Consider the following 26,175-nt stretch of genomic DNA (forward strand, 5'->3'; position numbering starts at 1 on the left):
ATGGTGGCTGACCCACTTGGAGCTTCTGACAGGCATTTCCCTGAAGTGACACCTAATTTCCTCAGTGAGGGAAAGGAAGCGGTTCCTCAACACCGATAAGGGAAGCTGCCTCAGTGCCAAGGAAAACAACCTTAAAATTCCAAACAGGACCTGTTGACTTTTTTTTATGGACAGGGGGCCAGGGAGGGGGAAAATGTCGTTGCATCATTGGAAGCTGACTGCCAAGTCCTCTGTATCTCAGATGACTTCATCTGCTGGGAATGTTTGAATACCAGGGGCACCCCTCCAGCTGTAGGGGCTCTGCTCCCCTCAGGACCTCCCCTCCTGCCTTCGTGCAGGGGTGGATACTCCATTAGCGCCCAGCTTTCCCCATGGGGGCTGCCCCTGGCTCCTGGCCTAATTGGGGAACTGGTGGGACCAGTGGTTCGTTGTTTGTAACAGGCACTGGAAGGCCAGCTCCTTTGGCAGGCCGAGGCAGGGGAGAGCGAGTTTGCCTGACTTTAGAAAGGCTTTTAGGCAATCCCAGGAGTGAATTTTTAATCAAGAACTCTCTCTGTGTTTATTAAGTACAGGAATCATTACTGAAAAAGAGTTTTAGGAGCTTGGTTCCCATATGCTTCATTTTACCCTATTTCATGCCGGCAAAAAAGCAAACAGACTCTCCTCCATGTTTTTCAAAAGTGAAAATTTTGCCTCAGGTTTTTGCCTGCTTACCCCTGGAAAAGAGTCAGAAGCAGAAACAGTGAGAGCGTGGAGGAGACCCCAGAGAGAAAGGACCATGTAACCTTCAGGCTCAGCAGCGTAGATCCAGGGCATGCAACAGGCCACTTTGAGTGCTGGATGAATGAGAAAATCACGCCTTAGCACATATCCTTGCCAGCCTCTACATTGCCGAGCAGCGAGGATAGATTTGTATCCACTGGTTAGCAAGAGGATTGAGAGGCCCATTCTGAACCTTTGGGATTTCAGATGTCTTATTCCTCCACCCAGTGAGAGAGGGCCAGAGTTGTGTGGAGGAAAAGTGGTGAAATCATGGGGTGTTAGCTCTCTTTAGCTCATGCCTGTTTGTATCCCAGCCTTCAGGGGCAGGCAGAGGTCCCCTCCTGCTTCCCTGCCTACCCGCCCCCCCGCCCCCGACCCTTGTCTAACCAGCCTCGTTCACAGTGGTACCTTCAACTCCAGGGTGAGGCAGCCAGCGTTAAATCCTCTTGTTGTTTAGTCGCTCAGTCGTGTCTGACTCTTTTGCAACCCCATGGACTGTATAGCCTGCCAGGCTCCTCTGTCCATGGGATTTCCCATGCAAGAGTGCTGAAGTGGGTTGCCATTTCTTTCTTCAGGAGATCTTCTCAACTTGTGGGATCAGACCCATGTCTCCTGCATTGCAGGCAGACTCTTTACCGCTTGATTCACCATACCTGTCATCAAAGTTGGCAGTTTCCCATGTGGTGCTCTGAGAGGGGCAGTGATGCAGGGTCCACTGAGCACCCCCTCACCCCTAGGAAACTAAGTGAAAGTGTTAGTCGCTCAGTCGTGTCTGACTCTTTGCGACCCTGTGGACTGTAGCCCGCCAGGCTCCTCTGTCCATGGGATTTCCCAGGCAAGAGTACTGGAGTGGGTTGCCACCCCCTCTTCCAGGGGATCTTCCGAATCAGGGATTGAACCCGGGTCTCCCTCACTGAAGGCAGATTCTTTACCATCTGAGCCACCAGGGAAGCACAGGAAACTAAGAAAAGACCACCCCAATTTGATCCAAGATGTCTAAAGTCTTTTATTCTGCAAAGGCTTGCATTGTAAACATCCTGGGGGAGTAGTAACACCCTGATTTAAACGTCTGCTGAGATATGTGTATGCAACTAGACTTTTCCTAATGAGAATAGATCTGCCAGGCAGGAGAACAGGGAATATGGTTGGGAAGCAATCCAGGAATTGGGGAAAGTTTTCAGGATGGGAGGCTAGAGGCTCAAGGTAAACTTCTTCCAATTGCATAGTCTTTCACAGTAGAGACCCTCAGTCCTGCTCCATGTGCTGACTGCTTATGCTTTTGGAGTCCTGCTGCTAAGTCTGCTGCTAAGTCGTGTCCGACTCTGTGCGACCCCATAGACGGCAGCCCACCAGGCTCCCCTGTCCCTGGGATTCTCCAGGCAAGAACACTGGAGTGGGTTGCCATTTCCTTCTCCTTTGGAGTCCTAGGTAGTGATTTTTTTTTTTTTTTTTTCGCTTCTTCAGTCTGTGTCCTATTAATTTGTAATTGATGGTCTTATGTCTAATAAGGCTCAGGTGAATTTAGTTTAAGGCTATTTTACTGCTTCATGCATCCTTTATTTTTTATTGGAGGATAATCGCTTTACAATGTTGCGTTCATTTCTGCTGTACATCAGTATGAATCAGCTATATGTGTACATATAACACCTCCCTCTGGAGCCTCCCTACCGCCCCCACCATCCCACCCCTCTCTAGGTCCTCACAGAGCCCCGAGCTGAGCTCCCTGTGTTAGACTGCAGCTTCCCACAAGCTATTTTACATGTGGTAGCGTGTATCCGTCAGGGCCTCTCTTTCAATCTGTCCCACTCTCTCCTTACCCCACTCTGTCCACACACCTGTCTGCATCTCTATTCCATTACTCAACAATAAAAAGGAGCGAAACTGAGTCAGTTGTAGTGAGGTGGATGAACCTAGAGTGAAGTCAGAAAGAGAGAAGCAAATGTCATATATTAATGCATATACATGAAATCTAGAAAAAATGGTACTGATAAACCTATTTGCAGGGCAGTAATAGAGATGCAAGCATAGAGAACAGATATACGTACTTAATTTTAGGTAGAAGTTGAAAGCTACTCCTAAAGTTCTGAGAATTCTGAGGACTTCTTGAGAGTTCTGAGGACTTCATCAGTATTTCTGACACCAGAATGGCTTATTCTACTCCGCAAAGCCTGGCTTGCCTTCATTCCCTTTCCTTCCAGGCTTCTGATAATTACTGGCCCAGTAATTAAGAAATGCATAGATGGGGTTTAGGAAATAGTTGGATTAATGCTTGAGCTGGTCAGAGGGATTTGAGGGTGCCTAAATTGAGAGGGGGACCCCTGAATGTAGCCCCGCTTTGCTTTTCCTAGCCTTTGTCCAACTTTGTGCTTGACTAAAGATCCTGTGGTTTGTCAAAGTGACAACGTGGGGCCTCTGGACTCAGTAAAGCCTCTAGGGACAAGCCGCGAGAGGGAAGACCTTCATTTCACTCATTTATTATGCTTGCTGTTCTCTCCCTGTAAGTTTTCTCAGGGTCAGCCCTCTTCTTCCTAAATTAAATAAGTCTATTTTGACTCTATAAAGAAGGTCATATACAGCAGCACCAAACTACTGATTATTTTTTTCCCCCACCTGTGAACAGATGGGTTTCCCAACAGCATCTCCTTCAGCCTGGAAGAAGAGGAGGAACTGGAGGGCGGCGGGTCTGCAGAGTTCACATGCTTCTCAGAAGATCTCGTGGCTGAGCAGCTGACCTACATGGACGCAGTACGTCTTCTCTTTGTGCCTTTGACGTGCTTCTGCTTAAAACGTGGGCAGTGACAGGACTGATTGGTGGCCCCTGGGAGGGCAGTAGGGTCATGTGAGTTAAGTCTTTTCAAATCCCCAAGAGAGGCTGTGCCAGTAAATGCAGAGGGAAGATGTGATTTGAATCCATCATCTGAATAATTTAGGCCTCAGCTCTTCTTACAATTCTGGGTGAAGGTGCTTTTCACTCAGCGCTCCACACCCAGAGGGAAAGAAGAATTCTAATCCTAGGGAAACAAAATCTATCCTGTTCCATGGGTGTTTCTCTCCCTTTAGACTCATACATATTTCAAGATCTGAACTGTTTATTTGGAGGATTGTAAAGGGGTCAAAGTATAAATTAGGACAAAATAAATTCCCTGAATCCACATGCGACTCTATCTGGCAGCTCATTTCCACATGTGCTTCCTGGTCTTTTGAAGTCTGAGTATTTTTGTTAACTGTACATATTTGGTTTCATTAGTCACATTTCATAGCTCAGTGTTAGCTGGTTAAAGAAAAGAGGGCCATTATCAAGGATCACAGTGGTTTCAGCTCTTCCACACTTACTACTTTGGAGGAAGCAGCATAGAAAGCTGCTGTGAGTTTCCATCTATTTAGCATGCAAATAGACTCTCAGAAGTAAATCAGATGGTCTTTATAAAGCCAATCCTGGCACATTTGCTTTTACACAAACCCTCTCACATCTTGTATTGAATTGTTGTACAAATGAGAATCAGATCAGTTCAACAAATTTGTTGTTGTTTCAAAAACCAGTAGTGTAAGAGAACTACGGAAAACTTCATTGGCTATGACTTTTAGGCAAAGACCTAGAAGAGAAAAAAGTGAAAGTAAAAGTTGCTCAGCTGTGTCGGATTCTTTGCAGCCCCATGGACTATGAATTCTCCAGGCCAGAATACTGGACTGGGTAGCCTTTCCCTTCTCCAGGGGATCTTCCCAACCTAGGGATCGAATCCAGGTCTCCCGCATTGCAGGTGGATTCTTTACCAGCTGAGCCACAAAGAAAGCCCAAGAATACTGGAGTGGATATCCTTCTCCAGTGGATCTTCCCAACCCAAAGACCTGGGAACCAGGCTTCAGATCCCTCTTTCCTCCTTTTCCTGTGTGACACTGAATAGTTTTTCCTTTTGTTTGTTTCTCGCTGTCTTCACTTGAAACAATGGGAAATAGTGAACTTGATGAGTGTCACTCCTGTGAGTCATTTTTCAGGTGACCATTCATATTCATTATACACAGTTCATGATTGTGAGTGTCCAGAATGTACCATGGATATGATTTTGAAGTCAAAGTAATCTTAACCACTTCTTGGTCAGAAGTAGATTTTCACCTGGATTTTCTTCCAAGACAGAAAAGCCCAAATGTTTCTGGTCATTTAAATTTTCTGTTGGTCATCGTGTTCCATGTGTTCAGTTGAACAGATTTAGAAAGAACATGTGGGCTTTTCTGATCAGTTAATATATTAATTATTTACTTTTGTCTGTTGAAATGGACACCATGAGGCAGATCAAGTAGAAATGGGCAATTTGTCCATTCACAAAGTACCAAGTTACAAAAGATGACATTCTTTGCCCGATGAAATGTGTGTATTGTCCTTAAAGTCAATTCCTCTCTTGTTCCAGCAACTGTTTAAGAAAGTCGTGCCTCACCACTGCCTGGGCTGCATTTGGTCTCGAAGGGATAAGAAGGAGAACAAACACTTGGCCCCTACGATCCGTGCCACCATCTCTCAGTTTAACACCCTCACCAAATGTGTGGTCAGCACCATCCTGGGGGGCAAAGAACTCAAGACTCAGCAGAGAGCCAAGATCATCGAGAAGTGGATTAACATTGCTCACGTAATTGTCTTTTTTAAAATATCCTTTGGGCTTAGCAGATATGGGAGGCCATGCCATCATGCTGATGTTCCCACCTGGTTGAAAGGCAGTCAGAAAACCGTATGTGAGGGCCCATTGGGTTTTTGTTGTTCTTATCGTGGTCCTTCCAAAGTAAGGGAAAAAGTTGCCTTTCTTAACATGGGAGTTTATTTTCCTCTTTAAAAAAATGGGTCCCTTGCTCACTTCCTGCTGCTTATGGGCCCCCAATACTGCTGCTGCTTCAGGATGAAACAGAATGTCTGCTTTTTCACAGACTGTTGGTTCTGCCCTGTGTTCAGTACATATAAACTGGTGATCTCAGTGTCAGATAGACTGCTCTTCAATGCAGAAAGATTACCCCACCCCCTTCCAGGACCTGGACGCAGTCTATCTTCTGCAAGCTTGAAGAGCCAGTACCTTCTCAGGATCTCACATCCCTTTTCTAAAGGACTGAAATATACAGATTCCATATTAATCAAGGGCTTTTCTGAGAGCCTTGCATCTGAAGTTGGAGGGACAGAGTCTATTCCTGTGGCTGAATTGCATTCTGCTGGGTGTCAGTCCAGTGTGCCGGATCAGCTGCATCCATGTCACATGACTTTGACCTTCATTTATCCGCATCTTATTTCCTGATTGAGAAAAGGTGAACAATAGTCAGTCAGTCAGTCACCACGTATTTCATGAGCCCATAAATGCTTCTGACCTGCAGTATTCTGTACGTTGAGGACATAGATAGGCTAAACACAGTTAATTTGGTCCTACAGGAGCCTATAGTCAAACAAGGAAGCTAAGAGACACTGGAGTCATCTCAGCCTAGAAGTGGAGTCATATGACATAAGTGCTGCAGAAGTGGGGGAGGGAGAAATCCGTCCTGGCTGGGGTGATCCAGGCAGGTTTTCATGGACAGGATGATACTTGAATTTAGCTTTGAATAACTGATAGTATTGGGGGTATTTGAAGATTGGGGAAGATTTATTTATTTATTTTTGTCTAGGCAGAAGAAACTACATCAGCAAGAGCTATGTAATTAACAACAATTTTGACAAATAATTTTTATGCAAATGTCCTCTGTTTTGGGCTATATGGGGTCAACTCTAACCAAAACACATTTTGTTTTCTACCCCATTATTTATTTTTCTCATTGAGCCCCTATCTGTGGGCATAAGACTTAAACTTTTACATTCTCTCTCTGTCTCTTTTGTTTCACATTCCCTTTTGTGGTCTTTGATTAAACAGCAGAGCCGTAATTGTGCCAAAGAGTTTCCTTTATTTTGAGTCTGTAGGTGGTCTGATACTACAGACTTTTTAGTATATGGAAAAATGCTATACGGAAGAAACAAATGTTTTACACAACTTAGACTTCTCTTATTCTGAATTGAGCTTATTTATCAGCAAGTAAGAGCCACAAAGGAAGTCCTGATAGAGTACGATAGAATATGAAATTTCTGTCTTCTTAGACTGATAGGAAAAAATATTTTTTTGGCCACAAATGCCAAAAGAAAATGTATTCAATTTAATGTATTCAACTGCTTCTAAAATCTGTGGTAAGCATATAGCATCTGTATACATGGCAGGGTGGCTCAAACAGTGACCTTGGTCCAAATTAAATACCAATTGTGCATTTATGTGATGGTAAGAAGTACAAGTTGTATAATTTCAGGTATATTCCAAATGCCGTAGCACGTGCTTAAAAGCCAGCGGTCTTTAACTCTTTGTGATGCACGAAACTGTGTCCCTTGAAATTGTGTAGGTGACTTAATAAAATAATAAGACTCACAGGTGTTTTCCAATAAAATTTTATTTTACTTTTCCTGAATTAATCATAGCCATTTTCTATTGAGAGGATGTTTGAAAAATGATACTTTTACATGCAGAAAATATTTCTGACCTAATATGACTGTTTTGTTGGAGTGGCCTTACTGCTACATTTTTGCATCAGATCTCCTCAAAGATCACTCCTTTTTTAGCAGTGGGGCCAGATGCCTCTTGTATTCCTTTAAACCCTTAGCTTAAGCCTCTTTCTGAATAATGTGTTCCATATGTTTATTACAATTTGCATGAAATAGCTGGGCCCGAGTTCTTTTATTTATTTCAAGTTTCCTGATTTTTTGAAAATAACTTTTGGATTCTGAACCTTTCTTGAACCATGTTCTCATGGGCTTGGTTTCCAGACTGTAATTCAGTGCTCTTGCTCTCTCTCTTTTACTCGCTCTCTTTTTAAATAAAAAGAAAGCATTGAGGCATTTCAAAAGAGTGGGCATGACTTTTGTAAAGAGCTTTGGCATTTACTTTTAAGAAAATCTTGGGGGGATGGGTTGTTGGTTTGGCATAGTAATTTTTTTTTAGTTCTTTCTTTTTTTTTTTTTAAAGCTTTTTATTTTGTATTGGGGTATACCCGGTTAACAATATTGTGATAGTTTCAGGTGGACAGCAAAGGGACTCAGCCATACATATACATGTATCCATTCTCCCCCAAATGCCCCTCCTATCCAGGCTTGGCATAGTAATTTTAAGCAGCCAGATGTGGGCGTGCTAAGTTAAAGAATGCCATTTTCCCTTCACAGTCAGGACTAGCGTGACTTCGTGAAATGTTCTTTTAAGCAGTATGCATTTATGCCCAGCCACTCTGGGACCTCTTGCCTCAGATGTTCCGCATGAAGCCAAACCCATGGTCACGCGGCATACTCAGTCGTCGACAGTGGAAGTTTTACATTCCCACATGCCTGCGGATGAAGCACCTCCTTGGATACAAGGCACATTCGCCCCCCGCCACCAGGGCTTCCTCCTTCCCCGTTCTGGCTGTGAAGGGGACCCTCTCTCCCCCTGACTGTTTTGCTCTGCCTGCCATTCATTCAGCAGGATTTTGACTCCAAGGTCGCTGCCTGCTGATGCTACAGCCTCTGAATGGTAGCTTAAGTTTCAGGCTCTGGGAGGCTTTCTCCTTCTTCAGAAAATGACATCCAGAATGTTTCCTGTTCGCTTTCTATTTTGTTTTAAAATGCTGCCAAAATGAATTTTCTTTTAAAAGCCCAAGTTATTTTGGAAACATTGTAAAGTACCAAGGTGTTTCTGAATGTTTATGATTGAGGCACAAGCCAATTGGAGCTCAAATGAATGTGTATAAAAATATTCCCTCTTGGCTAAGGACATAAGAGCCAAAGTTCAACTTGTGGTGAGTTTTTACTGCCAAGTTGTGTACCCCTTTCCAGACAAGGTTTGGTCATGAGATGTGTGATAGCATCTGACCTTGAAGCGGCTGCGACCTGGTTCGCTTTGTGGGTCTAAAGGTTACGGTCATCTTTCATGTGTATTTTTAGGGCATCTGTATGCTTTCAGCAGAAGAAAGTTTGCTTTCTCTAGCACAGCTCTGTAGGCTGACTGCCATTCGTGTTTTTACTGGGAAAGCTGGAAACTATAAAACTGTAACAACAACGCAAAAAAATATATTAAAGGGAGAAAAACAAGCATTCTGTGCCAAAATCTATAAAGTGTTTCGGTGACTGGGGTGGGAGTATAAGGAGCCACTTTTTGATGTTCAGTATTTGTACAGCTGCCTATTTAGTGGTAAGAATTCATAGCAGCTGTGATACTTCTGAAACAGGAAACCACCAACTCACTGTATTATTGATATTTAAATGCCTTGTATGTTTTAATCACTCTCTGTACAGGAATGTAGAATCCTGAAGAATTTCTCCTCCTTGAGGGCCATCGTTTCGGCGCTGCAGTCCAATTCCATCTATCGTTTAAAAAAGACTTGGGCTGCGGTCCCAAAGTAAGTTCCCAAGTGTCTGCTCTACTTTCTTTGGCTGGGCTGATTAGCTGCTGCATCAGTGGTGTGGGTCCCTCTACCTTCAAAGTGCATATTATATAACAAGAGAAACATCGTTGAAAGCCTCTGTGTGTTCCAGGCAGGGTGTGTTTTACACATCATCATTAATGAGTTTTGAGGCAGGGCTGCTGCAGAAATTAACCTCACTCTTGAAGGGTGCCAAAGCCAAGATGGTCGGCTTTGGGGGTGATTTTAAGGATGTGCATGTCATCTGGGCTTGGAAGGATCAGCTCACCGAGAAGTGAAGTTACAGCAACTTGCCTTTACTTCCGGTTATTTGTTCAGTCACATTCCTTCAAAGCCCTAAGCCGTTCCAAGCTGTGAGGGATAATGTGTGCACGGAGGACATTAGTTCTTGCTGTTCAGCATGAATCCATTTAGTTAGTTTTGCTTCCGCCTATGACAAGCTATCTTAGTGTTGTTAAAACCCCCCCAAGTATTCCTTCCTAGGAACCTGACTGAAAATGATTAACCTCCCACGTTCTGTATTGGATTTTTCTTCATATTTCTTGCTGTAACCTTTGGAAGGGTGAACAATTGAACGTCCTTATCGTTTCACCGTTGCTCTTGTCCCTTGTCCAGAGCTTCACTGGACTCTGCCTTTCACGAAGGTGGGAAGGGGAATAAGGATGCAGTTCTGGTCCCCCGTGAATACAGATTGAGAGGCTGGGGAGTGTGTCATGACTACAGACCAGGCCAGTTACTTTCTCCTTCCATTTGTACTAATCACACAGTCATTCCATAACAGGCAAAAATGCCTAAATTGTTTATAAACTGCAAAAATGCCTGCACTGTACGCAGCACAGTCCGCGCTGTATGTGGCAGAGTCAGTTCCAGTCGGGAGAGGGGCCAGCTGGCTCCCAGGCAGGCCTGCCTTGTGGGCTCAGTAGGTTCTGTCCTTAGAGCAGGTCTCAGTACTCAGTTTCATCAGCTCACTCAGGGTTGATCAAGCCTTAAGTGTTAGTCAGTCAGTCATGTCCGACTCTGTGTGACCCCATGGACTGTAGCCCACCAGGCTCTTCTCTCCTTGGGATTTCCCAGTCAGGAATACTGGAGTGGGAAGCCATTCCCTTCTCTAGGGGTCTTCCTGACCCAGGGGTTGAACCCAGGTCTCTTGCATTGAAGGCAGATTCTTTACCATCTGAGCCACCAGGGAAGCCCTAAGCCTTAAGGGACTGACCCTACCCCAACTCTCTAGAGACCCAGATTGGTAAACCAGAGTTTCATAGATTTATGCTGAAAAAGGAGTGCCAGAGTATTCAAGCTACTGATAAGCTCACATTCTCCATCAGAGGAAAGGCGGCTTAGGGGAAGTCACGTTATTTGTTACATAACTCTTAGAAGCGGGTGATCTTAAAGCCTGGTGTTACAGATCTACAGATACCCTGCCACTTGGTCTCCAGCACTCACATGCTCTGTTATCTGTCAGGAGAAAAAGTGGAGATGGGACTTTTCAAAGTCCAGCGCAATTTTCTTGATTACCACTCTTCTCTTGGGTTCTTCTCCCCTTCATTCGTTTGGATGATCAAAGTGACACTCTGTACGATAGATTAGTTGATTGGAATCCTCTGCACAAGAGTCTTATGAAAGATATGGACCATATGAAATCAATAGATGGTAGGCCCAGGTGAAATATGATGGGGAAATCAGACGCATACAGAGTCCCCATCCTCAGCACCCCAACCTCCCCCTTCTCCTCATCACTGCTCCCCACTTGTGGTATCAGAAACAAAGGGATGGTCTGGGGCTAAAATGCAGCCTTGTCCCGCTTTTAGCCTTCTCTTTTAGGCAGTGAAAGGTAATCTATCTTTCCTTGGTGGTGGATAAGTAGAATACTGTGGAAGTCACTTAGCCAGCCAAAGGTTTCTTCCACAGCACATTTGAGGCTAAAACACAAGATAAAAAATGACTGGACTCATTTCTTAATCTCCTTGGTTATCATCAGAGAAGGCCCATCCTTCCAGCTGGTTTCTGTATTGAAGAAATACCGCAGAACAAACCTCCAAGCCCCATTGTGTACAGTATGGGCATCTGGTTTATTTCTTCATTGGTTGGTGGGTTCATGTTTTAGCAGGAATGCTGCAGAAGTATCACAGTTCCTGAGAGAAGTCACCTTCGTATCAGCTTTATATAGTTTCTATCGCGAAATTAAAGGAACAGGGTTAAGATGTTTTATTCGGTTATTACTTTTCCAGTAGCCCTTTACTTTAATAGCTTTCAGTGGACAGAGAAGACATCTATTTACTTCTCTTTATTTCAGCCCACATGTAATTAAGTTCTTAACGATTTTTTCCAAAATATTAATAGCTTTAATGGTTTTCTTTATTCTAAGAGTAATATTACCCTCATTGTAAAACACATAAATTCTTTTTTTTTTAATTGGAGAATAATTGCTTTACAATGTTGTGTTGGTTTCTGCTGTAGAGCAACATGAGTCAATCATATATATATATATATCTCCCTCCTTCTTGAGCCTCCCTGTCCCTTCCTACCCATCTAGGTCATCACACAGCACCAGGAGGGGCTCCCTGTGTGATACAGCAGCTTTCCGCTAGTTCTGTTTTATACATGGTAGTGTATATATGTCAGTGCTACATTCTCAATTTGTTCTACCCTCTCCTTACCCAGCTGTGTCCACTCGGCTGTTCACATAAATCCTTAATAATGGCTTTCTCAACCCACTCCAGTACTCTTGCCTGGAGAATCCCATGGACGGAGGAGCCTGGTAGGCTGCAGTCCATGGGGTCGCGAAGAGTCGGACACGACTGAGCGACTTCACTTTCACTTTTCACTTTCATGCATTGGAGAAGGAAATGGCAACCCACTCCAGTGTTCTTGCCTGGAGAATCCCAGGGACGGGGGTAACCGTAGTGGGCTGCCGTCTATGGGGTCACACAGAGTCGGACACGACTGAAGTGACTTAGCAGCAGCAGCAGCAGCAGCATGATAATGAAAGTGTTGAGTGTATAATGACATTGCCTCTGTTAATTCTTTAGAATTATTGCCTTCAGAATCATCCACTCAGGAAGCCTGGAGGGGTGGAGAGAAAAGCTTGAGGCCTGTGGAGACATGCTGTATTAGGGAGGGGCTGGGAAGGAGTAGGTGCTTTACGTGTGTGATCGTGCAAGGGGGCTGTCAGCCTTTCACTGTGCAGATAAGAAAACTGAAGCTCAGAAAGTTGAGCAGCTTGTCTAACATCACTTAGGGTGTGAGTGGCAGAGTTGGGATCAGAACCCAGCCCCTCTGACTCCAGAGCCCCTCCTGACTGCACTGTCCACTCTGACTCTGAGAGAAAGAGCACTGGCCTGTGAATAAGGAAATCGGGGTTCTATGCTGCAGCTCTCAGCAGTTAGCAGCAGAAGCTTGGGCAAATCCCTGACCCTGACATCTTCATCTCTCAAATGAGGAGACTGGCCAAGACGAGTTCTCTAGTCCTGTGGGGCTGTGGGCATGTTGCTAAGAGGACTTTTTTTAAACTTGCTGAAGAGAACTTGTCCCAATTATACAATGTAATGCCCCCTGTGTAGCCAGAGGTCCTCAGGAAAGACCATCCAAAGGTGTTAAGCTTTTTCTAATCTTCATTTGTTAATTTTTTCTCCATCCCTTTTCTAGGGACCGAATGCTGATGTTTGAAGAGCTTTCAGATATCTTCTCAGACCATAATAACCATCTGACCAGCCGGGAGCTACTGATGAAGGTGAGGATGTGGGGTTGCACTGTGCTCTGGACTTTACTCAAAGGAACAAGAGAAGTTTGAGGGCTCTTTGGCTGCCTGCGGTCCCTTGAGAGAGCCTAAAGGGACTGAAACGCAGGTCTTTGGGTTTTTATGCCAAATCAAAGAAGCCTGGGGCTGAGAAAATTCAAAGTCCTGTTCGTTGGCTTCACTGGGATGCAACCAGATTGTGAAACTTGGCGTTGCTGCCTGCCTGTAGCCCCTGAACAAGCCGCCCTGCAAACACCGAGTGTTGGCAATTAGGTAGGGGGGAGAGAGGGCCTGGAATATCCTTCTCAGCAAAACATCTTCTAAAAGGGCAGGGGCCAAGCCTGCAATTCCACATCCTTTATTTGCACTAAGTTGCGCAACCTGTCCGTCAGCAGTATTTATTGAACACCAGATGAGTGCTGGCTGCTGAACAGCAGGCTAGGTAAAGCTGTAGCTCAGCTCATTTTCTTTCTCTAGATATTTGATGAGTGCCTAATATTTGTAAAGCATTTGACTGGCCTCTGGGAGTATGAAGAAGACTAACACAGACTGTTTTCAGGAACTTACCTTCTAGTGGGTAGATGTAGACATTAAATAAGAACGAGTAGTCAAAGAAAGGGACGAACGATAGGTTGTGAGCAGTCATGAGAGGGGAGCAGAGAGTATTTTCACAGCCTTTCTGTAGAGTCCACCCTCCTCATTTTGCAGCTAGTCAAGACTCAGAGAGGTAAGGATACCCCTGAAGTCCCACACCTGGAGGTAGTGGAGCTAGAATGTGAATCCAACCTGGTGAGACCCTAAAGCTGCTGCTTTCATCACTTAAGCATAAAACTGTTTCTTTGGACCACTTGGGAGTAGGAGGCAGGGGAGGTCAGGTGAAACTTCAGAGAGAGGGAAGTGGTCTTTCATTTAACATTGATTGGGCATTCACCATGTGCCCAAAGCAATCTCTGATCTTAAGGAGATTACAGTCTCATGGGAGAGGGTGGTAAAGTGGGCAGTTATTAAAAAAAGAAAACATTACCCTTTTGCCCTGAACTGGGCAATTAGAGGATCCTTATATAGTACTATATTTAGTCTACTGATCTCATAGAATTGTTTTGAAGATTTACTGAAATCACGTATTTGAAAGCACTGCAGCTGTCCGTCATTTGTAGCATTTGGCAAGCTATCTACATGTGAAACCAAAGTATGCATGACAAATGAAAAGTGTAGGCTATAGATGTAAGCTTCACATAGACACTTGGAGTAGGAATGAGAGTCTAGTGGGGGTAGGTTTATTTAGAAAAGGCCTCAGTGATAACTGTCGGGTTAGTTCTTCCTATAAAGGCATCTGTTATGATCTTCCTGTCTGTTCTTCTCCTAAGTCCTACTCTTCCTCCATGTCTCCATGAAGACTACATTTCTGCTCAACACGCTCAGGTCTGATTAGGCCCTTTCCTGTGTGCTCCGGAAGCCCGTCATTCCTCTTGTCCTAGCTCTCACCATGTGCCTCGTTAAACTTGTCTGTGAATGTCACCTGTCTCCCTGCTGGCCTGTACGCCTCTTGCAGGCAGGGGCTTTTCCGCTGTTATCTCTCTAACACACTGGGCATGTCACAAGTGTTCAGAAACAATGTTGGACTGCACGCATTGACGGGCCTTCTTATTCACACGAGTTTAACCACTTGCCCACTGTTAGCCCTGCTTGGCATAGACAGTGTGTGCAGGGCAGGGTGGCTGGTGTCTCTGGATTTGGCCCACCTGATGAACCGCACACTAAACCAGGCCTGGCTTGCTGAGGTCATGCTCCTCCCTGCTTCACATCCCCCTGGATTTGCAGACTTTAAATGGAAACTCATCTGGCTGGAAGGAGATGGCTTAGTCGTCTCCCTGTCAGTAATACAAAGCTAGACTTAGTGGAGCCACACAGTCAAATCCCAATAGCTCTGAGTCATCTTTCCAAAGTAGATATATTGAATACTGTGCAGCTCATTGCCCGGTGGCCCTCTTCTGTCTGAAACTGTAGAAGCAGAGCTACATCTAGACATTAAAGGTCCCATAAACCTTTCTGAAATGTAGAAGTTTACCTCGGTGCTCTAAGTTAAATTTCTTGTACATGGCTGGAATCCCAAAGAAATGAAAAACTTGGCTATGAATTCATGTGGTCTGTGCATTATCATTAATGATAGTGGAATGTTTTGGGCAGGTCATATGTCTATGTGGGTCCCTTTCCAGTCATCTTTGTTTATTATTCTTCATATGATGCATATCATTCTGGATGTTAATTCTCAGCACAGTTGTAATAAAATGAAATCAAGATACTTAGGTTTTCAGAAGAACCATGCCTGGTCTCTGTTTTTAATACGCTGGACTTAAACTGATTTGTGGGAGGGTAATCTTAGTTTTGAATGACCTTTCTTCTGCTTCTGGGCAGATGTAAGGTGCTACTTCTATAATACTATGGCTGAAACAACATCCTAATTAGCAAAAATCAATAGTTTTCCTTTTAATTGTTGGAGACAAATGTTTTTATTTTACTCAGAGATTGTTTTAAACCTGTTACTCTTACGATTTCTGAATCTTGGATCATTCCAAGCAGCTTATCTATGGAGTCCACACGTTTCAGTATGACAGGAAAGCAGAACACTACCAAATCTTCTTCGTTCCTGGGACTCTTACTAAGAACTCTCCTGGGTTGAATTGCTCGAAACAAATGCTAGGCCCAGGCAGGCATTTGGCTCTGGTAGAGATGTCTGTTTAATGACTGAGGTCAGAGTTGGGGTAGAAGACTATAGGGCTGGGAAGGCCTATTTCACATAATTACTATTAACTGATGAACTGTCATTTAACCAGGAGTGGAAGTGACAAATAGATTTAAGGGACTAGATCTGATAGACAGAGTACCTGATGAACTATGGACGGAGGTTCATGACATTGTACAGGAGACAGGGATCAAGACCATCCCCAAGGGAAAAAAATGCAAAAAAGCAAAATGGCTATCTGAGGAGGCCCTACAAATAGCTGTGAAAAGAGGAGAAGCGAAAAGCAAAGGAGAAAAGGAAAGATGTACCCATTTGAATGCAGGGTTCCAAAGAATAGCAAGGAGAGATAAGAAAGCCTTCCACAGTGATCAGTGCAAAGAAATAGAGGAAAATAATAGAATGGGAAAGACTAAAGATCTCTTCAAGATGATTAGAGATACCAGGGGAGCATTTCATGCAAAGATGGGCTCGATAAAGGACAGAAATGGTATGGAACTAACAGAAGCAGTAGATATTAAGAAGAGGTGGCAAGAATATACAAGAACTGTACAAAAAAGATCTTCATGACCCAGATAATCATGATGTGTGATCACTCATCTAGAGCCAGACATCCTGCAATGTAAAGTCAAGTGGGCCTTAGGAAGCATCATTACGAACAAAGTTAGTGGACGTGATGGAATTCCAGTGGAGCTATTTGAAATCCTGAAAGATGATGCTGTGAAAGTGCTGCTCTCAATATGCCAGCAAATTTGGAGCACTCAGCAGTGGCCACAAGACTGGAAAAGGTCAGTTTTCATTCCAATTCCAAAGAAAGGCAATGCCAAAGAATGCTCAAACTACTGCACAATTGCACTCACCTCAGACACTAGTAAAGTAATTCTCAAAATTTTCCAAGCCAGGCTTTAGTAATATGTGAACCATGAACTTCCAGATGTTCAGACTGGTTTTAGAAAAGGCAGAGGAACCAGAGATCAAATTGCCAACATCCACTGGATCATCAAAAAAGCAAGAGACATCTATTTCTGCTTTATTGACTATGCCAAAGCCTTTGACTGTGTGGATCACAATAAACTGTGGAAAATTCTGAAAGAGATGGGAGTACCAGACCACCTGACCTGCCTCTTGAGAAATCTGTATGCAGGTCAGAAAGCAACAGTTAGAACTGGACATGAAACAACAGACTGGTTCCAAATCGGGAAAGGAGTACGTCAAGGCTGTATATTGTCACCCTGCTTATTTAACTTATATGCAGAGTACATCATGAGAAACTCTGGGCTGGATGAAGCACAAGCCAAAATCAAGATTGCTGGGAGAAATATCAATAACCTCAGATATGCAGTTGACACCACCCTTATGGCAGAAAGTGAAGAAGAACTAAAGAGCCTCTTGAAAGTGAAAGAGGAGGGTGAAAAAGTTGGCTTAAAGCTCAACATTCAGAAAACTAAGATCATGGCATCTGGTCCAATCACTTCATGGCAAATAAATGGAGACACAGTGCAAACAGTGGCTGACTTTATTTTTGGGGGGCTCCAAAATCACTGCAGATGGTGATTGCAGCCATGAAATTAAAAGATGCTTACTCCTTGGAAGGAAAGTTATGACCAACCTAGATAGCATATTAAAAAGCAGAGATGTTACTTTGCCATCACAGGTCCGTCTAGTCAAGGCTCCGGTTTTTCTAGTAGTCATGTATGGATGTGAGAGTTGGACTATAAAGAAAGCTGGGTGCCAAATAATGGGTGCTTTTGAACTGTGGTGTTGGAGAAGACTCTTGAGAGTCCCTTGGACTGCAAGGAGATCCAACCAGTCCATTCTGAAGGAGATCAGTCCTAAGTGTTCATTGGAAGGACTGATGTTGAAGCTGAAACTCCAATACTTTGGCCACCTGATGCGAAGAGCTGACTCATTTTAAAAGACCCTGATGCTGGGAAAGATTGTGAGTAGGAGGAGAAGATGGAGAAGGAAATGGAACCAACTCCAGTGTTCTTGCCTGGAGAATCTCAGGGACGGGGGAGCCTGGTGGGCTGCCATCTATGGGGTCGCACAGAGTCGGACACAACTGAAGCGACTTAGCAGCAGCAGCAGCAGCAGCAGCAGCAGGTGGAGAAGATGATGACAGAGGATGAGATGGTTGGATGGCATCACTGACTCAATGGATTTGAGTTTGGGTAAACTCTAGGAGTTGGTGATGGACAGAAAGGCCTGGCATGCTGCGGTCATGGAGTTGCAAAGAGTCAGACACGACTGAGCTACTGAACTGAATTGATGGAGAGGGGTCCACTGCTTATGTAGCACCCAATAGAAGAGGCCCCTTGAGGCCCAGGAACAGGACGGATGAGAGCAGCTGTCTTCTGCCAAAGATGGTGATAGGCAGTGAGACTCATCTGCCGAAGATGGTGATAGGCAGTGAGAGAAATTTGTGCTAGAGAGAGAAGGACAGAGAGGGGATGAAACAAGAGGAGAATGGAAGGTTGACGGAGGGCAAGATTCGGAATTCTTCCAAGCATGGTGATAATGGAGATCATGGGACAGGATGGTATATCCAGATACCTGAGTAGAGCAAAAAATAAGATGACTTGGTCAGAAAGAATAAGCATCATCAAGAGAGTAGAAGCAGGAGTAGGAAAAGGAGGCAGAGGAGAGATCCAGAGAGATGCAGTCACAGTGCCCATGAAGAGTCTTGCGAAGTTTCAAGGGATTGGTGTCGTGAGCCTTGCAGGACAGGGTTAGGGCCGAGGCAGAACACTGACATGGTGGGATGTGACACATAGTGGATTTCTGTTGACACCTCATCTGGAATAGCTGGCATTACTCATCAGTCTTTTTAGTTAGCTAGCCAGGAGTGGAGCCTCACTCTCCTGAAGTCGGGCGATCAGCAAATCTTCCAGCTCCCGGCCCCAGATCTTTCTCCTCCCCACAAGGAGGTCATCCTCAGTGCTCTTTTAAGCTCCTTCCTAGTTATGTGATTCTCAGCAGCCTCTTAGCTTTTCAGAAATCCTTCTCAAGAATTTTAATGCACCTGCAGTACTGTCCATACATTACACGTCTGTCAGTGATTAAGCAACTGGAAGGGAACCAGGAGGGCCTATTCCCCAAAGAGATGGATATTTGCATTCAAAAGTCAGGAAGAATTGATTTCTCACTCCAAGCAGATTCTCAAGAATTTGAGAGGACTCACAATCACCGAGCAGAGGAAGTGGCACATTTTAGGACACTTTCATTCATCCCCCAGCAAAAACTATAAACAGGAGATCGTTAAACAATACCTCTTCTTATTGTCATTTGTAATAGGGAGACTGACAGTCGCTAAGGAGTCACTATGGGTTCTGTCCCTAGGGATGTACCTGGACCCAGGTAAAGGCGGGTGAATGATATAGGATACTGATGCCTCACTGTTACCGGAAAGGCCAGGTCACTGGAAAAGGTCCCCTTGTAGTCGGACAGTAGCGAAAGGTCGCATGCTCTGGTTATATGATAAACCCAGGGAAAGCTGACTGACTGAGGGAGACCAGTGTGGAGTCTGGCGCTCCTGAATTGTGAAATCTGCCTCCCATTCATGCAGTTCCTGGAAAATGAGAACTTAACAAGACCCCAAAACCCACAAAACCCAAAGCACTTTATGTTCAGTCAGCAAACTGGAGATTAGTCATTATGTGGAAGAGTTTGTTATTACAACAGATGGGAGGAAAGAAAGGGTCGCCATCTGTCCCCAGGCGCTGGGAGGAAGGAATTGATTTTGTAGGAGTTCCAAACCTAAGAGGCAACTTGGAAGGAAAGGCTGAGGGATAGAAGGGGGAAAAACATGTATGAGGGTCTGGCTTTCATAGATCAGCACGGGACTTCCTCAGAGAACTTCCGGTACCAAAGTTTCATTTAGCTAAGAAATACCACAGAAATAGTCTTTTTTCTTTCACAGGGTGCTGGCGCACGCCTTTCAGACCAATTTCAAGAAATCACAAAAAGTACAGAGGAAGAGATGTTTGTTTCCAGACATGTGATTACTTGCAGTGAAATTCGGGATGTGTAAAAATTGTCTCCATTTCTGGGAATTCCCTGCCTTATATTCATGATTGATTTTATAAAATCGATTGGGGGCTCTTCTTGCAAACTAGGGGGAAACAGGATAAGACAAGGCCACCAGGCCCTCTCAAGAACAGACCGCTTGCCACGGGTCAGCCAGGTGTTTTCGTGAGGCGGTCCAGCGCCTGCTGGAGGCCTCTTCATTTCACACGGTGTCCACGTAGTGCCCCAGAAGCTAGGCGCCCCTTCCCTCTTTCCAGCACCTTCCTCCATCTCTCTCCTGTGTTGTGTGCATCTGTTTCTTAGGAAGGAACCTCGAAATTTGCAAACCTGGACAGCAGCGTGAAAGAGAACCAGAAGCGGACCCAGAGGCGGCTTCAGCTCCAGAAGGACATGGTATGGAAAGCCTTGGGTCTCCCCGAGGGCCAGCCAGGGAGCCACCCCATGTGGGTGGCAGGGCTCCCGCTTGGCACCAGAACCTTCCGTCTGTGGGGTGCCCCTGCTCCCAAAAAAGTTCTCGTGCTCTTTACCTCATCTGTCCTCAGCAGCCCTGGGAGTTATCGAGGCAAGCTCTTCTCACTCCCACTTGACCCAGCAGGAAATAGTTTGGTCCAAGAGTCCCAGATCGCGTTTGTTTTCTGGAAATTTTTTTTTTTTTTTTTCTGGAAGTGAGGGAAAGTCTGTGGCAGGTAGGCTTCTGTCCCTTATACTGTCTTATTTTATCCACTTCTGTACTTATCCACTTCTGTACTTAGGAGCTTGAGACCTGAGACCTCCTGCAATGCCTACTGTAATCAGCTTTTTTTCCCCTTTTGGCCATGCTACACAGCACACGGGATCTTAGTTCCCTGATCAGGGATCGAGCTCGTGGCCCCTGCGTTGGAAGCACAGAGTCTTAACCACTGGACCCCAGGGAAGTCTCAACTGTTTTCAAAGTCCCAACTTTGAACACACAGTAGCTCCAGGACCTGGTTGTTGGGGAAAGAGAGTGTCAGCTCCCAGAACTTGGTCCTTGTACTCAGAGATCTTTTCATTTGTTCCAAACCCTCTAGTCATTTTCTGGATCTCCTCACTGACACCACGTACTAACCAAATCTTTCTGGTTTTTTGGTATTCAAAGGAGCATCGTACCTCCTTCCTTAAGACTAAAAGATAACTATTGACATCACTGGCTTTATTTTTAAAACTCTCCTAACTTTGAGCATAGAAGGGGAAAACCAGAGAGACCAGATTGGAGACTGACAAACTCTTAAATATTTTCATCCCTGCTTGAAGAAGACTTTTCTTCTTCTTTGAAAGCCTGATCATAAATCAGAAATGTTTTTGAGTGATGGGCCTCTTCTGTAACATAAAGCCTGTAGAATATTCACAGCACTTCAAACATTTTTGGTGGTTCAAAGACAAGTTAAAAATAGCTGTTAAGAGAGAGATTATTTTGGTTCAGGATGAGACCTTGTACACATAATAGGGAAGGACAAACTGCAGCTGACAGTGAGCTCTTGAAGGACAAAACCTGCCTTGGTGTGAGCCTCACGAAGCAGCCCTGACCAAGGAGACAGCTGGCCACATGCACATCAGGCCGCCTGGTTTCACCCTGGCGGAGGCTTTGTGTTCTTGCTAGAATTTCCATAAGTGCCTTAATGGAGTTTAGGATAAGGTGCGTCCATGGAAGCCCCCTTTTATTTTCTCTTCAAAATAGTGCCTTGGTGGCCTTGTGGAGGATAGAAATGATTTCCAAGGAGATTTGGTGAAATTAATCTAGTACGTATATACCTGGAGAAGGGAATGGCTACTCACTCCAGTATTCTTGCCTGGAGAATTCCATGGACAGAGGAGCCTGATGGGCTACAGTCCATGGGGTGGCAAAGAGTCGGACACAGCTGAGTGACTAACACTCACAATTTCATATACCTGCAGTGGAATTGCTTCTACCTTTATTTTCGAGGGAATTTTTTTTTTTTCTTCAGTTGGAGGATAATTGTTTCCAGCTATGCGTACGCATACCTCTCCTCCCTCTCGAGCCTCCCTCCCACCCCACATCCCACCCCTCTAGAGCTTCCCAGCTGGGCTCCCTGTGCTCCAGAGCAGCTTCCCAGCAGCCATCTGTTCTGCACATGGCAGCGTATGTATGTCAGTGCTGCTTTCAGTCTGTCCCACCCTCTTCTTCCCTGCTGTGTCCACAGCTCCGTTCTCCACGTCTGAGTCTCTCTTCCTGCCCTGCAAATAGGTTCATCGGTACCATTGTCCAGATTTCATACGTATGCGTTAATATACGATACTTGTTTTTCTCCTTCTGACTTACTTTACTCGTATGACAGACTCTAGGTTCATCCGCATCACCACACATTTAAATAAACTTTTAATTTTAGAAGTTAGAGAGAAGTTCCAGATAATACATAGAGTTTCTCCGCACCCCTCACCCTTCCACTCCCACCCCAGTTAACATCTGTAACCGTGGCACACCTGGCAATACTAGGATGTCGACATGGGCATCCTGCTGCTCACTGAAAGCCAGACTTGACTTGGATTCACCAGTTTCCCACCGGCATCATCTTTCTGTCCCAGGATCTAATCCAGGGTGCCCCACGGCATGTAGTTGTCAGCCTGGTCCCCTCTGCTCTGTGATGGTTTCTGAGTCTTCCTCTTTAGGAAGACTGTTCCAGTGTCCTGAGAATGTCCTACAGCCAGGGGTGTCTGTTGTTTTCCTAGTGATTAGACTGAGGTTAAGGGTCTGGAGAGGAGTATCACAGATGTGAAGTGTCTTCTCATCCTATCAAGGAATAAATGGCATCAGTGTGACATGGATGTCACTGGTGATTTTAGCCTTCATCACCTGGGTAAGGTAGAGTTTGGCAAGTTTTCTAGTTTAAAGGTACTGTTTTCCCCTTTCCCTCCTGTTTTCTTCAGAACTGAGTCACCAAGCCACTTTATAGTGATACCACAGCTTCCTGTGGGCACACTCCCGCAGTGGGCTGCAGCCACCCCTCTGCCTGGTGAGGCCGTCCTTCCCAGGGCTGTTCTGAACCACCGGGGGTGTCCACACACTGTGAGAGAGAACAGAGGTCCCTCTGACCTTGTGTCGGCAATGTGCGAACCTCAATCCACCTGAAGCATCTCCTGCCTTCGAGGCTTGGTTTTCATGACTTCGAAAGTTACCTTGGTGATGGAATTCCCAGTCAATTCATAAAGGAATTTAAAATTTTTCATTCATAGAGGTTAGCACTAGTGGCCTTAAGAGAGGCCTTCAGTGGTTCTTAATTACTCTCCAAATGCTGTCGAGGCTCACCTGGCCATTCAGAGATTGCTGCCTCCATCTGCAAATGGGCTCCCTGCAGACTGCAGCAGACACAGAGCCTTTTGGTCCGTGTGGACCAGACTTTCAGTAACGCAGAGACGGTTTTCTTGTGCTTGCTCTTCAGGGTGTGATGCAGGGGACTGTGCCCTACCTGGGCACCTTCCTGACTGACCTCACCATGCTAGACACTGCCCTCCAGGACTACATTGAGGTGAGTTCCGGGCCGGTGGTGCAGGTGGATCTGTAGCCTTCCCATTGGTTGCCCAAGAGAGAAATACACTTTTGTTCACATCAAGTGGGGCTTCCCAGCTGGTGCAGAGGGTAAAGAATCCGCCTGCAATGCAGGAGATGTGGGTTCAATCCCTGGGTCAAGAAGATGCCCTGGAGAAGGGAATGGCAACCCAATCCAATATTCTTGCTGGGAAAACCCCATGACAGAGGAGCCTGGCAGGCTATGGTCCATGTGGTAGCAAAGAGTCAGACATGACTGAGCGACTGAGTGCATGCGCGCGCACACACACACACACACACACACACACACCCCACCCCACCCCCAACTGAGGGCTCTTCATGAACATGGCATTGTGCTAGATGCCATGAGTTATACAGAGATGAGTGACTCCAGCAGTGCCTCACAATCTTGTGGAAGGTGTATTTCAAAGCAGACAGTGATGGATGGAAATAGTAAGAACTCAAACAGAAATGAAGTGGGACAAGAGGGGAAGCCTCAATTGATTCCTTAGGCACAGAGGTCATGGCATCCATTATGAAGGACTGGGCTGGAACATTGTCAGTGTTTTATCAAAAGGGAAGTCACTTCTATGTAACATCATTATCAAAGTTAAGTTTCAATTCTCCAGCCCTGCCGGCTTCTAGTCTCAGTGGGCTGAATTTAACTTTTTGATCATTGGTCATTCCGATGATTTTAAAAGTTAAAAGTCAAATCCTGCCCAGTGTTGGGTAGGACTTTGGCAGGTGGAGCTGAGGGAATAATATGCCCCCACGTTCTACCTGCTGGGGTAGGAAGTCAGTCAAATTCATGGGTTTTCAGATATCCTTTTTTGATTCATATTATTACCTTCCCTCTCTCTCTTTTTCTCAAAATGGGAAATGAAGTGAAGCCTAGAAAAACCAGCTGCTTGTTAGTAACAGTAATAGAATATTACATGGAGAAGAGATTTGATGTTTGAAATGAAACTTAAGGATTTCTCGTGTATTTCCTTATCTCGCGTTCCTGGTTATCACGTGCAGTCAGCCGGCGTTTTCCTCCATCGTAGTTAGGAGTAGCAGTTATCTTGCAAATTCCCACCTCCAAGTTCATTGTAGATGTTGTGGACGTGCTTACCCAGAGAGCAGTGCTCTGTGTCTATTCACATCCTCTGCCTCAGGAAACACGATCAGGGTTGGGGAATTTGGGGGGGAGTGACCAATGCTTTAAAAGTTAAGTTCAGCCTATGAGACTAGGAGCTGGGGGGCTGGAGAACTGAAACTTAACTTTGGTGATGAGGTTATATAGAAGTGACTTCCCTTTTGATAACACATTGACACTTTGGTTTCCAGTATGAGTCAATGACCATCTGTTTTTGTTGCTTTCGGTCAAGGAAAAAAAAAAAAATGTGTGCTGGAACATTTACCCAAGCTTTTGTCTTTACTGGCTCTGCGAGTATATTTGGATTCTGTGTTGTAAGTCCTTTGTCATGACTGTTTCAGTTCGTTTCAGGCATTGTAAGAGAAGGCTGTCCGCCTATATCTTATCCTATGATAAAGAAATATTTTTCTTTAAGCAAATGATGCTTCTCTTCTTCCAAAGTAGCCATGATTACTGTCATGAATAATTGTGACTTTATTGTCCCTTTGATCTATTTTAACAAAAACCTAGAACAAAGAGGGCTATGTTTCAAAATAGCTTGGTTTGTCATTCTTTTCAAAAAAATTTCTTTCAGGGTGGACTGATAAACTTTGAGAAGAGGAGAAGGGTAAGTAGAAGTCTTGGCTGTGGTTTTCCATTTTACTTCATTTGGGCTTAAAAAAAAAGAGAAGTGGAGACTTAAGTTTTTTGTTGAGGCAGGAAAAAAAATAACACATATTGAAAATGTATCATATAGCATTGTACTTGGCACACTCTTATGCGTTATTGCCCCAGAGCCCTCGTGAGGCAGGTTTTATCATTCTCAGTTCAAGGGTGAAGAAACCAGGACTCCGATGAAGTAACTTGACCAGAGTCGCCTGGTAGCACAGCCAGGGTTCACATCCTGTCCTGTTCCTTCTGAGCCCACATTTCTTCCTTTACCCCTTCATCATTATCTTCTTTACAATCAGCCTCAGCAATAACAGGTTTATCCCATTAAGAAGAAAGTGTTTCATAAGAGTATATGATATAGAAGGGTTACTAAAGATGGTTAACTCTGGTAGGCCTATTAGAGAGAGGAAAGGAAATGGTCTTCATTGTTACATGTGGATAATTATTCTTTTCCTTTCCTATCAGCATAGGAAGGGGCGTTCAACATTACTTTGAATTTTTCTGTGGAAAGTAGAATAGTTCTGTACAGAGAGATAAAACAGAGCTTTGAAAATTTGCTATGGTTTTAGTGTTAAAATGGTATATTTAAATAATCCCAAGGAAAATAATAATATTACCCCATGGAACTCTCGTTGTTCTTTAGTTATTCATTCATTCTTTCATCCCACAAACGTTTTTTGCAGACCTAACACTGGATGGGAAAGTGGGATAGGTTTAGGGATTGCATCAGGAAAAGCCCAGAGCTCCCTGCCCTCGTGAAGTTACAGTAAAGGAAGTAGGTAGGCAAACAGGTAGTTACCATGCAACCTGATAAGGGCTTATGAGCAAAAGTAGTGGGTATTAAAGGAGCATATAGGAGGGGCATTTGTCCCCAACTTGTGGAGTCAGAGAAACTTCCAGGAGTAAATGACATTGCAGTTAAAACCAAAGTTTCAGGAGCTAAGCAGGCTGAACTCATAAGTAACAAGAGACAAACACCGCCTGAGACAAATGCAAGTCTTCTGTCCCTGGTAGCATATGATGATGAATGCGTCTTGCGGATGCTGAGGCCAAGGCGGGAGGTCACTGCATGGGAAATCCACACCTACGGAATCTGCCAGTTGTTGAACTGCCTCTGTCCTGTAACCATCCAAACCAATTCAATTACTGCCTCCACAGTTACCCAT

General features: G+C 44.7%; 1 protein-coding gene across 5 annotated transcripts in view; it reads left to right on the plus strand.

Annotated features, from left to right (window-relative positions):
• The window catches only part of RGL1 (ral guanine nucleotide dissociation stimulator like 1), a 277,599-nt gene that overhangs the window by 227,823 nt on the left and 23,601 nt on the right, over positions 1-26,175 (plus strand). For all 5 annotated transcript variants that reach the window (XM_027565549.1, XM_027565551.1, XM_027565553.1 and 2 more), the window contains 7 exons: positions 3,383-3,507; positions 5,166-5,381; positions 9,068-9,171; positions 12,841-12,925; positions 20,001-20,090; positions 23,114-23,200; positions 24,933-24,965. In XM_027565549.1, the coding sequence (XP_027421350.1) occupies positions 3,383-3,507; positions 5,166-5,381; positions 9,068-9,171; positions 12,841-12,925; positions 20,001-20,090; positions 23,114-23,200; positions 24,933-24,965 (740 nt within the window). The remainder of the gene's footprint in view (positions 1-3,382; positions 3,508-5,165; positions 5,382-9,067; positions 9,172-12,840; positions 12,926-20,000; positions 20,091-23,113; positions 23,201-24,932; positions 24,966-26,175) is intronic.

The sequence above is a fragment of the Bos indicus x Bos taurus genome, chromosome 16 (assembly GCF_003369695.1).
Source record: "Bos indicus x Bos taurus breed Angus x Brahman F1 hybrid chromosome 16, Bos_hybrid_MaternalHap_v2.0, whole genome shotgun sequence".
Classification (NCBI taxonomy): domain Eukaryota; kingdom Metazoa; phylum Chordata; class Mammalia; order Artiodactyla; family Bovidae; genus Bos; species Bos indicus x Bos taurus.